This window comes from Anser cygnoides, chromosome Z, assembly GCF_040182565.1.
Source record: "Anser cygnoides isolate HZ-2024a breed goose chromosome Z, Taihu_goose_T2T_genome, whole genome shotgun sequence".
Taxonomy (NCBI): domain Eukaryota; kingdom Metazoa; phylum Chordata; class Aves; order Anseriformes; family Anatidae; genus Anser; species Anser cygnoides.
Window position 1 is genome coordinate 54,973,034 of NC_089912.1, and position 17,363 is coordinate 54,990,396.

Here is a 17,363-nt window from a genome sequence, read left to right on the forward strand (position 1 = left end):
ATTTTTGTGCTGCTAAGTTGTGTAACTATTTGCTAGTAAAACAACTTCTCAAAAACCTGAAATCCACTGTTGTCAAGAACAGGTTTCTTCAGACCAAAGAAAAATAAAATGTCTCCCCTTCCTCCAAATTACTTGTTTTTAGTGGGACTGCTATTAGCTGCAACTGAACCTAGCTGTTGACTCATATGATCAACATTAAAGACAGTAAAAACCCATCACCAACTAGTAGTATTCAAGAACAGGAATAAAGAACAAAGGTAAAACAAGAAGCACTGATAGAGTAGTAAAGACATATCTAACTCTAAAATGGATTACAAATCGAGACTCTTTTGAAGTTCTTAAGCTATCAGTCAAAATACATAGTAGGAAAGAGCTGTACCCTTCACGCAATACAAAAACATGCACAATTCCTGATATACAGGGCTTAATCTTGAACTAAACTGCATGGGCAATCAAAAAGACTCAAAATATATATTTATGTGGTACCTCTTGTTTTGTGAAAGCCATGAACCAGCTGGAGAATTATCCTGAATTGAAAACCATCTTCCCAAACTATCTGGCTATCACAGCAAGGAATTAATCACTCATTTTCTCCCATTATCAGTGCTCAGAAGTTGAATCGAATGCCGTCACCTTCACTAGATGCAACAGGATCAGACATTCTTTGATTGTGTAATGCTTGATGCCACAGCTATATGCTCGGGAACACTTCCAGAATAATTTTTTCCAGGACAACTGGTGTATTGCCTACCACAAAGAATTTCATAGCCTATGCAAGGAAGCTTTCCAAAGACCTCATTTAAATGCATCCTCAGGTTTCATAATTCTACAGACTTCCTCACCTCCGTCACATAGCAATTCATTTTATGGTTTAAACACACACACAGATAAATAAGAACAACTCAAGTCACAGCTAAATTACAATCCATTGCAAAAAAGGACTGTGTGGTAATCATAAGAAAGTTTTGTTGCTAGAGTTCACATGCTTCAGAGATGTAATCTATTATCATTGCTTGGCATTTGGTACAACTGGAAGCAGTTTAAAGAATAGAGCTCAAATAATTTCTTTTTAAATAATAATAATGGTAAACCTGCAGTTTTATCTTAGCACCATGAGACTACAACCGCATGTCTGAATAAAATGCAAGGCGTCTCAAATATAACATCAACTGTGCTTGTAACATAAAGAGAAATAACTATCTCTGAAAGTGCAAGCAAGAGGATTATCAGTGCTTTCCAGCAGTCTGTCATTAAAAGAAACTCGAAAAGTGAATAAGAGCTACTAATAATAGTGTATGTTCTCATTAAGACATCCAGATCTGTTAGTCCTGGATATAAGAGGTTTGCCCCTTGCATGTTTGGGGTTTGTTTTTAATCTATGCTAAGTATTCATGGCTGAGATTTTAATTGCACTTACTAAATTTCCCAGCCCTTCTCCGGTAAAGATCTTGTTATGTCACAAGTTACCAAACTCTGGCGAGGTCTCTACTTGTATAATATAGTTCATGTTAACCATGGGTGGCTTAGAGCAGGAAGGAGCAGAACTGCAATTCCAGTGTCTCTGTCCTTACCCTACAACATCTGTCTTCAGAAATGACAAATAGTCACAAAAAAAAATAAAAACAAAAATCTCATATATTTCTGGAAGCATAAAACAAAGGCAAAGTATAAGTCAAGCCGCAATTATACATTAAAAAAAATCTGTCTTGATTTAGGATACAAAAGAAGTAGACGCAGTGGAGACTACATCGTAGTAAAGAAAAAAGGGTAAGATAGAAATAGCTAAGAAAAAGAGTACATCATGTTGCCCTGAAGTTTACTAGGCAATTTCAAATAAAGGTCCTCACTGCTTTTTTGGCTTTCTAAAGATTCAAAGAAAAATCCTAGTTATGTAGCAGGGTCACCGTGTACTTATTACAGACTTACAGAGACAAAAGTATCACATCTTTCCAATTACATTTCCCCTGGAAGAATATCTTTATAGCATTCCAGAACGCTTATCAATTTCAATGCAGTCAACAATCCTCAATAAGTCTCATTATAGAGACACTGCTTTGGAACTGCTAATACTAATACTTTTCAGAGATGATGCCAAGCTGGAGAACAAACATGTTTACTCTGTATTAAAGATGACTCAGTGCCCGCTTTGCCTATCTTTCTTTATTTCATTAGTTATATGAACAGGAAACTAGTACAAGCATCTTCGACATTAACCTCCCCACTTCCCTCAGGCTAGGTGTTTCCTGGACTACATGGCTGAACACTCCTTTGTATAGAACGCAACAGTAGCTGCTGCACAGGTAGCACCAAAGAGCTGTATTTTATAGTGTAAAGCTACTTAAGTGATTTTACTTGTTTCATTTCCTTTAAAAGAAGGCCTTGCTGCAGTAACAGTAATTGCAACAACCTATTTGTGATAATGTTTTTCTCATTAGAGAACTTGACAGTCTCTGTGGATATCCTCTAATCCACCAGCAGCATTAAGTGCAGTAACAAAACAGCAGAGCTTTAGAAACCAACATTATCCACAGTTGAAGACATCTGTACAGGATTATAGCAATGACTTTTGTCCAGAGCACAACCTGTACCCTGGTGCTAGAGAGGCAACCTTCCATCTCCCCTAGAATAAATTTTTTTTCATTTGAGTAGAAAAGCATCCTCTTCAATGAGCAGTCACTTGATGTCCTGATTAGTATAAAATTAACAAATTATTAGCTGATTTATAAATATGTTCTGAAGAGTTGTGTTTCTACCAGAATCAGAGTGAGACAGACAAAAGCCTAACAAAAATATAGTGTCACAACCAGAACAAGTGTCACATTACATTACACTGAGCAGAATCAGATCTTGACTTAACTTGACAGTAAGCTAAAGTGTTAGTTCTTTCTAGGCTACTTAAAGGCAAGTACAAACAAAACACGTTCTCTTCTGAAGTTATGAGGACAACTCTTTGCCAACAAATATCACGAGTAACGTGCACCTTCAAATTTCATTAACATGAAGTTAGAGTTGACCTACTAAGGTCTCCCATTAAGTTTTCCTCATGTCTCTCGAGGCTACTACCTTGCTTCTTCAGTAAAGATTCCCTCTACTTTAACTATTCATCCACTATGTCCCCAACCAGAGCTTGCTGTTTCCTCAAGCATTGACTGAAAGCTGCAGGATCCAGAAAAGATGCACTGAATTCAGCATGTATTTCCCCACAGAGAAGTCACATCATCTAGTTGTGCACTGAGGCTTGTCAAAAAGGTAGAGATGTGCAGTTTCCCTCCTCACACACAGATGCCACGCAGCTTACTGATGCATGAGCAATCAATAGCCTTTGGACATTTCACCAGGAATATAATAATGACAGAAAAAATATACAGTTGTTGCTGGATTTGTCACTTCTGCCCAAAGGATCATTAACATTTCACTGTAAGTGTAAGGTTACGTTTATAGTATGTCGGTGTGTCTAGGTCACTGTTCATGCGCGTAGTCCCTCCTTCGGTGCTATTACGTTGAATTTCACTGTAGCATGGAGAGCATACTCACAGGCAATCAAAACGCCAGCTCCTTTGCACCACGTTCACACTGCGAATCGGCTGGTGAACTGGCTATGATGACTCATACTACGGAAAAGGAAATCCCACATGACTGCACTGTTAAACCTAAAACACTGAACCTCTCTAAATGTCGCTTCCTCCCTTCAGCACCCAGGGGTATAAAAACAGAAAAGACAGACCCAGTACTCAAGGTGTAGTATACTTCTTTCAACTATGAAAGGAGAGGTAGCAGCCAAACAATAAAAGACTGGCAGTGAACTACTTACGTCGCTCTGATCTCCACCCATTGCCGATATCCATATTCATTTTCACTTTAGCCCGTGGTCATTATATACACGAGAGTTTCTATTGATTTGTGGAGACTTTTACAACATTTCTTTAAATCTCTTGCGACATTTTAGTTAACTCACCTGCACAATTTAAAGAGACCAACTTATAAAGTAAGGTATGATCTGAACAGATAAATGGCAAAACTCAACCGGTATTTACCTGGATAGCATACAGCTGCGTGCTCTATTGCCACTATAGCACCAAACAACGCTACATATAACTTTGTGTTCGCTTATGATGGCTGAGCAATGAGTCAAATGAGAGCAGCCCTGAGGATGTTGGCTGATGAGAAGCTCAACATGAGCCTGCAGTGTGAGCTTGTGGCCCAGAAAGCCAAACATATCCTGGGATACATAAAAAGCAGCAGGACCAGCAGTGCTAGAGAGGTGAGTGTCCGCCTCTGCTCTGCTCTCGTGAAAACCCACCTGGAGCCCTGCGTTCAGCTCTGGGGCCCCCAGCACAAGAAGGACACGGACCTGTTGGAGCGAGTCCAGAGGAGGGCTACGAGGACAATCAGAGGGCTGGAGCACCTCTCCTATGAAGACAGGCTGAGGGAGTCGGGGTTGTTCAGGCTGGAGAAGGGAAGGCTCTGGGGAGACCTCACTGCAGCTTTCCAGTGTCTAAAGGGGGCTTATAAAACAGATGAAGAACAACTTTTTACTTGGGCAGATACTGACAAGACAAGGGGGACTGGCTTTAAACTAAAAGAGGGGATATTGAGATTAGACATAAGGAGGAAATTCTTCACCCAGAGGGTGGTGAGACACTGGCACAGGTTGCCCAGAGAAGCTGTGGATGCCCCATCCCTGGAGGTGTTCAAGGCCAGGCTGGATGGGGCTTTGGGCAGCCTGGTCTGGTGGGAGGTGTCCTAGGCCATGGCAGGGGGCATGGAATGGGGTGGTCTGTAAGGTTCCTTCCAACCTACAATAATCTGCGTGCCATACTTGCAACTCTTTAGCCATTCAGAGGAAAATAAATAAGCTCCTTCCTACTCTTCAACCTCTACACCTCATCCCTGTACTTTTTTTTTTTTTTTAATACAATCTATCCCCTTTGAAGACTATGTAAATGTAAAAGACAAAGTAAAATGGTCTAATATAGTGGATGGCAGCAAGCCTTTAACTACAGTAACCAAGACAGCTGTACCTGTTAAGGACAGTAACTTCCACTGCTCAATGTAAAGTCTTCATTAAAAGATCTCAGATGTTGTTTCCCATAACAGTATAGCCACAGTTCAATATATGAAGAAAAGTCTTCAGAAAAAGCTGTTTCTTTTTTCAACTTTTTTTCCATCTCTATAGGTAAATATTATACCATTAAAAAAAAATTGGACAGATGTAAAAGCAAATCATAACAGATTGAAACAGATTGGCTTCATAGGTACTTATCTATTCCAGGAGTTCCTCTGTCAGCTCTGCCTTTGCAAGACGCATCTCGTGCTTCCCATATCCTGGCAGCCTTTATATGTTTTCATTAGTGTTCTCACTGAAGAAGTCTTCGGCTTTCAAAATAACCACAGCTTTCAGTAATCTCATGTTTCATCACGTCTGCTCCCTCACTGGACCTTACCACTTCTAGAACGTGTGCACACACAATAAGCCATAAACCAAGCTTTACTTTAGTTTGCACCATCTTGTAATTCATTAACCGCAATAACCCCACCGTTTCCCCATGTCTTTCTTCCCTCTCTTTGAAGAGGGAACCAAGCTGACCAACCAAAGGGAGCATTAAATAAGAACATTTAATTACATACACTTTCTTTGCCTCTCCAGGAAATTAACAAAGACTTAAGTCATTCTTTTTCAAATTTGTTCACAGTTAACAAAGGAGCTTGAACAGATGAATGAAACAAACTTCAGGAAGGCAGCTAAGAAATGGAAAATCACAAACAAAAATTCACCATTTCAGAACAATACAGGTAATACAAAATTGGAGTATGCATCCTCATCTTGACATGACAGTCAGAAGAAAAAAATAATACCTCTCACAGGAAAAAGTGCTCTCACTGCCCCTTCCCAACACCATCTGCACCAAGTGTTCATTTTTAAGGTTTAAAAGAAAAAAAAAAAAAAAAACAGGTGCTGATCAGCTTGTTTCAGCTTCCCGAAGTCCCCAGGGGGAGCACAACGACAACAGTTTCTCCCCATTGACATTTTTCTGCATTAGAAATACCAGCCAAAACCAGTGGAAAGAAAGTCCTCAGAGTAAACATTAAAGGAGCCTGCATTACTGGCCATTTTCTCTCTAATATAGTCTAAAGCGCATTATTATATTGTTACTGGTGAAAACTAGCACTCTAGTAGGTTCTTTGATTTTAAGCGCAGTAGCTGCAGCAGCAGTGAATAAAGAGCTCTGAGTACTTTAACAGAGTACTAAGCAGCACTAAACAGTTCTTGAATTAAAGAACGTCCGTCCTGAAGACACTGGTTTCATACTGAAATTAGTTCAGAAGATAAACTGCTCAGGCTCGTAAAGCCACCCTACATACCATTTGTCCTTGCTTGGGCAGTTCAAAGGAGTACAGAGTGCATCATCAGATCATTAAACAAATTTTCCTTAACAGGTTAGTTTAGAGCTGAGGCACAGATTAGCTGAATCGGCCAACCTGCCCTTAATACAAGACTTAGAGTTAACCACAGCAAGGGCATGAAATCACTTTCGGATCTCTATATAATCCTTAGCCTAGCCGGCTATGGGCAAACAAGACATTTTTATAGCATGTAGATACTTCTAGACCATGATCCTTTTTGTCTGGCCACAACCCTCACAGGCACAAAGGCCAAGGTTGGGTTTGTTGTTTTTGTTTTTGTTTTTTTTTTAATGGATAGGGAATCCCCAAGTAACCAATTAAGCTGGCTTTAAGACTTTGAAAAACCAGGGCAGCACAGAGTGAACTTAATGGGAAGCAGATCTGGCCCACTATTTTAAGTAATCTTTAGACAGTAGAGGGGGGAGAAGGGGAAGGCTTAAAGTTTTGCTTGAAGACTGCAGTGGCTGGGAATGTCATTTTGCCCCTAAACCTATCTGTCCTATATTTACAACTTGTTCCAAAAGAATACTAACATGAGCACTTTCAGTATAGAAATTCAATGCTATATAGGTATTTAAGGGCTTAAGAGATATCATGTTCTAAGTTCACAGGTAGACACTCTCACTCTGATCACTTAACAGCCAGCAAACTTCCCCCAAGTACAGGATAACCACGCACGCTTTAACACCCAGGATGTAATATCAAATGGAAAAATCCTGATTTTAATAACCATTTTTTTTTCCTTATGAACATCCTCACACTGTTATCTCCTTAATACAGACTCTTAGGCTTAGGTCTCCAGTTCCAGTTGGTGTTCACTAAAAAACACCCAAACTACTACACTTGCATCAGCTGGGGAACAAAACAAAGACTTACACTTCATACTACTTCCTTGAAATGCCCTCTTCAAATCCACAGCTGTAGGACAAGACAAAAAAAAAACAGCAAAAAAAGATGAATATGCTATCTTGTACTTCCTTGAGCTACAAGGAAGCATAAGGGAAACCACACATTTTCTTCATCATGGACTACAGCAGAGAGCTGCTGCCTGCATCATCAGCAAGAACTGCAGAAGTCTTCTTGCTAGTTAAGATCCCATCAAGTAGAAAATGACTTCAAGGTTTAGCTTAACACGTCTTTTTTCAAAGCTTCAGGGATGAACAAGTCCATACAAAGCAAAATCCTATGCTAAAAGCTATATTCATACGGTGCTAAGGATGTACACTTAAAAAAGGAAGTAAACAGCTCGTATCTTTCACATTACGTGTAAACGTTACTTGGAAGCACACAGCTCTTAAGAAGAAAACTAACAGCAACGTTCCCCAGCTTAAACACTTAAATAACAGTTAAGGCACTTCAAAACAACTAGTTCATGTCTGAAGTGCTGAAATCACATCAAGATTAGTAAAGGCTGTGATGAACTTGTAGGCAAAGGATGCCAGCGGTTGGGACAACTTCTGATACAGAAGCAGTCACTTTCTCCAGGATCAAGCCAGCATCTGCCGTTCCTCTCTGAACTCTCAGTTCTTATCAGGAAAAATTCGACTGCTCGCGCTATTACCTATTCTGGTCCATTCAAAACCCACACACTCTAGAGAATCAAGTACAAGTCTCTACACAGACTATGAGCTCTTTAGAGCTCATAGGAAAAAAGCTTGTTTGCTTTTGGCATGCTGTTGCTTAGGTAAAACCTTTTCCAGGTGCTTTTATGTCCACCTGTCCATTTGCATGGAATCATCTTTTCCTGTAAGAGATATAACACTGACACTTGACAGAAAGCAACCCTTACGTGTTTGTGTTTTTTTTTTGTTGTTGTTTGTTTGTTTTAAATGGGACAGCCGGACTACAGCTAGGTTGCTAAATACCTGTTTTACCAATTGTGAATTCGAACTACTCGCTTACCGAGAGCAGCAGGAGTTCATTAATAACTTGTTCCCCCTGGTATTTACTCAATCCCTGTGTCGGAAACAAACCTTAGCCCCACAGAGATCACTGCCCCTACCTGGTGCGCTAAGCTTTTGCAGCAACTCACTCAAATACACAAAGCGATATAGCTTTTCACATCCTCTTCACATTATGCCTCTACACTACAGCCTTAGGAAGTAGCAACTTTTTCAGCATGCCCTGAAATACAGGGTAGTGTATCCCCACCTTCCAAGTGAGAAGATTTTTTTTTTTTAAATCATCTCATCCAAAAGCAACTTCTGCAACTGCCAAATATAAAACATGAGTATTCAAGAGAACCGTGCAGCATCCCCATCCTATATAGATGTTTGTCAGCTGCTCTGTTATACACAACACTAGCTCACCTCAGAAACAGGGCACTGGCTGCATGTCTGTTTCTAAAATTCACACCAGCAATATCTTTGGAAAGAAAAGAAGGAAGACAAAAACTATTATGCAATGATGTGATTCACAAATGTTGTTCAGCAAAGTTCTGCTGGAACTACGCCTTGCAAACCTTTTTGAAAAAGCTGCTGAGTGTTAAGCAACACTGAAGCCACTGCTCTTACAGCGCGCAGTCAGGAGCCAGGTGGGTATTCCAATCCGAGCCCACCAGGACTTTGAGCTCCTGCTTTTAGAAGCACCCTCCATTTACGACTGCCTTGTTTTTGTGGTCCTGCTTCTGAAAAGACAGCCTGGGACATCCATTTCACCCACGACCTTCCTCATAGGAGCTAGCAGCGATTCTGCTATCGCACCTGTCTGGACCCGGGAGCGTACTACGAAAGCACGAAGAGTTGAGGCGAGGGGATTCGTGTCCGGACCTCTAACCGGGGCAGCAGGACAGCCGCAGGACCTGCCGCAGCGTGCGGCAGCCCCCTGCCCTGCTGCCCAGACCCCTGGCAGGCTGCGCAGCCCCACGGCGGAGCCCCCCCGACACGGGGCCTACAGGGAGCGCACCGCACCCGCCGCGATGGGCTAAAAGGGAAAAAGATAGGGAAGGAAAGGAAACTAAGGAAGGGCAATAAAAGGAAGGGAAAGGACAGGAAAGAAAATGAAAAGAAGGGAAAGAAAATGAATGGAAATAAGAAGAAAAAAAGAATAAAAGGCAATAAAGAAATTAGGAAGAGGGGAAGGCGGGCCGGCGGCAGCAGGGTGCGCGGAAGGGGCAGGGGCCGCCCCCGGCACAACTTTCCCCAACTCGCCGCTCGCCCTCTGCCCGCCGGCCGGGCCGGGCCGGGCCGTCCCCGGGACGCGGCTCCGCCGCTCTCCCCGCCGCAGCCCGGGGCAGGCGGGACGCCGCCGGGGCGGGCCCCGCACCGCGACACCCCCCGCCGGCAGCGGCCGCCCCCCGCCCGCCGCCCGCTGCCCCGCACTCGCCTCCTCGCCGCCGTTCTCCTCCGTGCCGTTGCCGACGCTCGCCATGTTCCCGCTCCACTGCCCGCCGCGCTGACGGCGGCCGCCGGTCCCGCTCCCCGCCGCCGGTGCACGCCTCCCGGCCGCCCCCGCTCGGCTCGGCCCGGCCCGGCCCGGCCCCGCCGCCCCCCGCCGGCCGCCCTGCAGCTCCGCTGTCCGCGCCCCCTCCTTTGCATCGCAGGCCCCGCCCCGGCCCCGGGGGCTCAGGACGTGCCGTGCCGGGCCGCGGTGTGCCTTCGGCCGCGCCGAGCCCTCCCGCAGCCGCCGGGCGAGCCCCGAGGCACCGGCAGCGGCGTCCCGGCACCGGCCCTCCAGCGAGAGCCGTCCGGGCGCGGCTGGGCGCTGGGGCGGGCTGGCGGTGCGACATGGAGGCGCTCTCGGGAGCCGCGCCGGGCCGGCGTTTACCGTGCCGCACACCGCAGGCACCGTGAGCTGGCCAGGGACCCGGCCGGCTGCCGCACGGCGGGGACAGCGAGGCCTCCGCTGCTTTGTGTGCTTCGGGTCTTGTCCCGGGGCGTTTCTTCGGGCAGCGCTGTGGGTCTGCAGAGCTGTGGGTCAGCACGCTTTCCTCATGCGGGCCGCCAAATGGGGCGGTTGTCAGCCGGCTCCGAGTGCCCACCGCCTGAGGTCGTGTAGGACCTTACAGTCGGTCCTTCAGCACCCTGTGACCAGGCTCTGTGGAAGAGCTGTTTTATCACCACGATGGCTTGCGGTAGAGGCGAGAGTTTGCAAAGCAGCTGGCTTTCAGCTGCTGGAACGCTCTCCCATTCCCTCGCTCTGCCTTCTCCTGAAGCATGGATGTAGTTCACAGTACTGTAATGTTCTCTAAAAATCTGCCAATTTCCACTTCTACCTATTCAGTAAGCTGTTGTCAAGTTCTACTAAAAGTCAGTAGGTTGCATGCCACCATTTCCTACAAGTTAGATCTCTGCCACAGCCCCTGTTAAAAAAACAAACACTTTCGATAGAACCAGAGTCAGATGAAGAGGGAAAGGGAGCTTAGCAGATTCAGCTAACCAGGAGGTAGATGCAGTGTAAGGGCTTTCCACAACATTGAGGATTACAGTCTAGAGATAGGCAAGGTTCCTGAGCCTGAGGCCAAAGTACAAGCTTTCAGTATAGGCTTGCAACTTAAATGTTCCTCAGGTCTTATCTAGACTGCTCTGTTTTATCTGCACTACTATTTTTACCCAGCTTAGCAGGAAGGAAACCTGACTTAAATGCATTCCTCTGTACTGCAAGACAGCGTCCTTGTCAAGCAAGCTGTTGCAGACACTCTGTTCTCTCATACTCCTATTGCACTGGTGTTTGCACTAAGTTTCTTCAGTGGCAACTTCCTGGAAGATACTTCAGGGATGTTATACACTTCTCCAGGACTGATCTGAAACACATGAAACATGCTCGTAGTGCAAATGCAGTTGACAGGCCCACACATGCCTTATATTTAATTCAGGACAGCCCACACAGCTCTACCTGAAATTCATGTTAGCATTACATCATAATCTTATGCTGTTCACCAGAATCACAATCACAGACTCACAGAATGGCTGAGGTTGGAAGGGACCTCTGAAGATCATCTGGTCCGACCCCCTCTGCCGAGCAGGGTCACCCAGAGCACATCGTGCAGGATGGCATCCAGGCAGGTTTTGAATATCCCCAGAGAAGAAGACTCCACAACCTCTTCGGGCAACCTGTTCCAGCACTCCGTCACCCTCACAGTAAAGTGTTTTCTCAAGTTCAGATGGGACCTCCCATGTTTCACTTTGTTTGCCTCTTGTCCTGTCACTGGGCACCACTGAAAAGAGTCTGGCCCATCCTCTTGACACCCTCCCTTCAGGTATCTATACACACTGGTAAGATCTTCTCACTATCAGTCTTTTCTCCTCCAAGCTAAACAGGCCTAGCTCTCTCAGCCTCTCCTCGTATGAGAGGTGCTTCAATCCCCTAATCATCCAAGCCCTCTGCTAGACTTGCTCCAGTAGCTCCATTACACAGGTTATCATCTTTTGTTGAAGACACGACTCTATTTTTATCTTCCAGCTGCAAAAGCAATCCCTTCAAGACATTTTTTTGCTTGGAGTAGCGGACTACCTCCATTTCAAAACTAATTTTCAACTAGTATTACTCTATAAAAGAATACTATGTGTTACATAATGTATGAGTAAGATAGCTTATATGTAAGTTCTCCAAGTTCTGGGAATGTGGTCCTTGAAGATGAGAACCAGATATACCACTCTGTAGCACCTGCTCACATAGGCAATTACTCACTGACAGTTCTATCTGGAACAAATAAAAACTTAGCTTGGTCCCTTATGCTCTTGTAGAAACTGGTAAAGGACTAGAGCACCAACACTCATGAAATTAGGTTGGAGAAATTACACTAATTACGGAGTTTGTAGTCATATGTCTCTGTGCAGGAGACAACTGCATTTGAGTCAGCGTTTTTAAAGTAATATACTCTGCAAGTTCAAGGCTAAGGTTTAGGTCAGCATCACTTTGTCATGATTAGCTCTTGATAAGTTGCAGCTATATTGTTGAATTAATTCCTCCCCACCAAGCCCTTTAGTTCATTTATACCCTTTTGGACAAATTAAAATTATATCTGTTAGTGGCCTTTCCCTGGTCAGAACAAAGATGTATGCTAAAATGATCACGGTAGACGAGAACTGCGTCATATCATTCCTGACCCAGGTAGCAAAAGCACAAAAAATACTACTGAAGTCTGAACACAGGCCCTGTGAAAGGCAGAGCCGTGACTGAGTTTTACTTGTTTTTTGACAGGCTGTCACAGGCCATATTCCCATTTAGGTCACTGTAATAGTAGTCAAAAGGGTATCTCAAAGCCCTCCAATTGTCTTTAATCAGTTTAATCATCCTTCTCCTTGTCCCTTGAAATGTAGTCATTGAAGACCTCACAGATTCCTCTTCCTTGTAGTTTTCCATTTGTAAATAAATAAATAAATAACACTTCTGAAGCAGTGTGTGCAACAACTAACAGATCTGAATCTCCTGAGATGAGAAGCCTGTGGCAGTTCCCAGACAGCTTGGGTTTCCATCCATTTGAATGTAGATACCTCTGCAGCAAGAATTAGGAAGATTATGAGCTGATTACTAATCTTCCATAGAGCATTCCAGTGGATCAGTTGAAAGGATTTAGCTGAGATATGAGAGAGGAGGTGAGTCCTTGAGACACCATTCCCCTCTGCATAGCACAGCTGTATACAATTCCCACCCAACAAAAACCTGCGTGTATTTTCCCTCATCTTCTGATTTAGCACCTGCATGCTGCTGTGTTAACATCATTTAGATATTTGATAGCTCTGCTAGTCTTTCCTTCTGTGGTATACCTATTCGCTGGAAATTTGCATGATTATAAGAATTCACAGGACAATGGGGGGAGGGAAGGAAGAGATTTTTTTAAGCTTCTGTAATCAAATACTAAGGTTCAACACGGATGAAAAGTCCTATTCTGCTTCTCATGATCAGATAGCGAACATAGAAGGGTAAAACCAATTTCAGTATAAACACTTGGTACTGATCTAGTTTTCTTGAGGTCTGTGCTTGAGAACAGGCCTGCCAAAAAAGAAGCCTAGGAAGTTGCTTTAGTACTTCTGAGGCTGCTTTCCAGCAGGATTAGACTGTCTCAGACTCTCTCAAGTAGAAGAACTGTAGGTACCAATCATTAAACAATTAGCTGTTTCCCTGATGGAGGTGGGGCAGGTGAGCAAGACAGAAACTAAGTCCCACCTAGTTCCAGAAGAATTATTTCATAAACTACCAATTAAAGCAGTGAGTACTCTTAGCAGTACAAACTGCATGTGAGTCTACTCATATAAACATGCCGCGAAAGACTTGCTGACAGGAGTAAGAATCACCAAGTTTGAGGAATACCTTTCAAGATCAAGAGACTACATTTCTGTACTGCGGCATGGTGTTAGAAGCCAGCTGAGCAAGTATATATAAATATACTTGCCATATATTTTTTTAATATATATTTGCAGTAACTTAGCAGACGTGCCAACTCATAAAGACCTTCAGCAAAAGCAAGAAGGAATAGCCAGGACAGAAAAATAGATGATGGTGGAGTTTCCTGTGGACTGTAACAGCTATGCTGTAACCTCTAGGCAATTTTATTTTTAAATTGTCATAGTTATGTCAATTAAGATGAAGATCTCCTCCAGATTCAAAACATTGTTTATTTCCACAAGCTGAACTAGTCTGTGGCTTGCAAATAGTATTTCAGAGATTACTGTAGCAGCAGTAGTGATCTCTTTAGAGTTAAGACACATGAGAGTGCATTGGTGCGTACATATAGTTGTATGAGAAGGCTGAGATTGATAATCAGGTTGTTTTCTTGTGTCCTCCCCCTCCTCCCCCTCCCAACCATACACACTGCTACCAGCCAGTCCTGGAACAAGAAGTCTCAGGTTTTAGCTTAGTCTCCAGAAAGAATATCGATTCCAGTCCCTGCAGCTGCTTTCCCACAGGCAGCTGCAGGGAAAGCTTAGCAAGCCATGGAGTAGCCCACCTTGTCAATGCAGTAATTATAATCACCAGGAAAGCCGGTGTCCTCAGAATATGTTCTCTGGTGTCAAGCCCCAACAGAATGGCATAAGGAGATGAACCAACCAAACCAGCATATACTTTTTCTAAATGATGTCAAAGATAGCAGGCTCTCCAAGACACCTTTTGGCTTGGAGGCAGCACTATGTCGTATAGTATTCAAGTACTGCAAAGACTACATACACAGTCATCAAATAAAGCTTAAAGTATAGGGCTGTTATAGTTAAATGTTTTCTATCCTTAATTAGTTGCTTCTTCTCAATCCTTTTTCCTAGACTCGTCAAGAATTTTCTCTGGAAGATAAGCATCTTGGCATTACTTCTTTCATTAATATATCAATGCAGTGGCTTTGGTTTTGGTTTTGGTTTTGCTTTTAAATACTTAGAGTTTCATCTTCCATTAGGCACTTTTAAAGATCCGCAATCATTTCAAACTCCCACATTATATTTCGATAATTAAAAGTGGTAACCATATTAAAGCCAAAGCACAGCCACCAGGTCTTTCGATCTGACAGCCATATTTCCCTTCACCCACTGTACTAGCATGTCGCAATGAAGCATGTGATGAGAAGACATACAGAACTGCTCGTTCACATGCCCACGATTAGAAGGGGGGTGGTCAGGTAGTTACCAGAAAATCCAGCATAAACACGGTCTGGAACAATATCCAAAAGAAAGTTTTCTCTGCTAAGGGAAGCCCTGCCTCTTTCCCAAAACCAGGGCAAGGACAATAATGTGCTTTGGATAAAGCTCAGTGTTTTTTCTCAGTTACCATGCATTGTTTCTGTGAACATGAAGCAGGTTGTATAAGCTATCCTCAGTGAAAGCATAGTACAATCAATGCACCTAGCTCTCAGCCAGCCTCTAACACTCTTACCAATGTATCTACACAAACACTGTTTGCATGCTAGTTTCTAGCAACACTCCTACAGGTGCCACCTGCGACTTATGGGCTATGGCATTATTTTGTGCATCTCCTTACTGTATCTCTAGGGAAGAACCACAAAACTGCATGGTCCTTATTCTATCTGAGGAGGTTTAAAATCACCCCCAATTTCTGTGATTCTAGACAGCAAAGCCACAGATATTCCTGATATTCCATTCCATCTGGAAGACCAGGTCAGCGTCCCATCACCAGAACTCTTTCTTCTGATGATGTCTTCACTGATCAGCATTCTCTCTTCAAACCTTATGTATCCCATCACACTTTTATGACATTTCCTCCCCCTTTTCATTTTCCCTTATTTCTTTCCCCTTCCCCCTTTCCTCCCCTCTAAACAAGCCAAAGTTACAGAATCACAGAATGGTTTGGGTTGGAAGGGCCCTTAAAGATCCTCTAATTCCAACCCCACTGCCATGGTCAGGGACAGGTCAACAGGACCTACTGCTTTCCAAACATCCTTATTTCATCTCCTCCACTAGAGTAATTTCAGGCAAAGTACTAGAATCCACATGCCAACACCTTTTCCCCCCTCTTCTTATTTTTGATAAATATAAATGTAGAATAAATGTATATTAAAAAAAAAAAAGGAATAAATAGAGCAAGCCTGTGCAAACTCCTTACAACCCCTTCCTCAGACACTTCAGGAATGTTAATGTTATTTCCCACCAAAAGCAGAATAATAGGCATATTGGTTTAAATCCAATGAAACACTAATAACCCTAATTATCTATGAGAATCAATAGGAAATTAGGAGCTTCAATACTTTTTGTTCTGTCTTAGTCATTCACATTCATCCTTCAGACAGACCAACACAAATCCAATATATAAATAGGCATCCTGATCTAGAATGGCTAAAAAACTGACAGACCTGGAATTTTCTGGGTTAAAACAAACAGAGCTTGGTTCTGACTCAACAAACGTGGTGTTCCTCAACATTTTTTTTTCTTTGTTAAAATTCCAACCTACTCAGATACCTAGAAAACCAAGAGTAAGAATCACACCCAAGCAAAATCCAGTATTACTGTCTAAGACTTAACAGACTTAGAGAACAACAACGTTACTGGGGACTAAGGATAATTCTATCTAATATTTAAAAGTAGCCATCTGCCCCATAAGAATAAATATGCTTTCTCTCATCTGTTTCAGACTCAAGTCAAGTGAATGCCATCTTATTATCGAGACTTAATTTTCTCAGGTTGGATAGTGAAAATCAAATCAAAACGGCAACTTCAATGAGGGGGAAAGAAAAAAAGTGGCAAGAAAAGCATGGGAGGAAATGCTGTAGTCTGCTATACTTTCCCATTAAAGTTAGGTCACAACAGACACTGAGAAGAGCTTGCTTTACAACAACTTTAGCAGAGGAAGAACTGTAGTGCTTTTGTGCCTATTGAGAAGTAAATGTAATAATAACTCCTGCAATTGTGTCCTGGAGAACCATAAAACTGACTTCTTCCAAAGAGAGCAATTTACAGGAGAAAAGAGAACACACTGACCATGAGAAAGGAAAAAGGTGACCTGGAACAGCGTTTGGCACAGTTTAAACTCAGAAAGCAGCAAAGAAACTATAATTCTGAAGATGACATGGAAGTAAATTGTACGTTCTAGTCTAAACACTTTCAACACGTGGGAAAATCTTCATTAAACTACAAGCCACAGAAACATATGTTTTGATTTAGTTTATTTTGCAGCACACAAATATGAAAGACCATTGCCTGTATTTTCCCTAAAGTATTTTCTGGGGAAAAAGGAGTGCTGTTTATAGTATTTCTGCTAAATCAGAAGTTGTTTTTTTTTTTTTTTTTAATATATTTTTATGTTTTATTTTAATGTGTATTCCCTTCTCTGCTCACTCATCCAAGCTAGAGCATTTTCCAGGAGGTGTTCAAGGGACCCACCTATAACTTCTGTCAGCAGGCCAAGTGATTAGCCCTTTCCTGTCCTACAGCAAGCGGTACGTTTGTGTCTCTTGGTATGTTCTGTCTCATCTCTTTGCAGGTTTGTATGTTTCTCTCCACTCCTTTACAGCTAAGTAGTTTACTGCTATTTCAGCAAGATATTTTATCTCTGTTTCTCCCAGTCTTATCTCCATGCTT

The 17,363-nt window shown here is 42.9% G+C and overlaps 1 protein-coding gene across 1 annotated transcript in view; it reads right to left on the minus strand.

The window, feature by feature from the left end:
* Positions 1-9,861, minus strand: part of TTC39B (tetratricopeptide repeat domain 39B) — an 81,766-nt gene extending 71,905 nt beyond the window's left edge. The window contains exon 1 of the mRNA XM_066987992.1: positions 9,730-9,861. Coding sequence (XP_066844093.1) covers positions 9,730-9,774 — 45 coding nt within the window. The 5' untranslated portion in view covers positions 9,775-9,861. The remainder of the gene's footprint in view (positions 1-9,729) is intronic.
* Between the last annotated feature and the right edge of the window lie 7,502 nt (positions 9,862-17,363).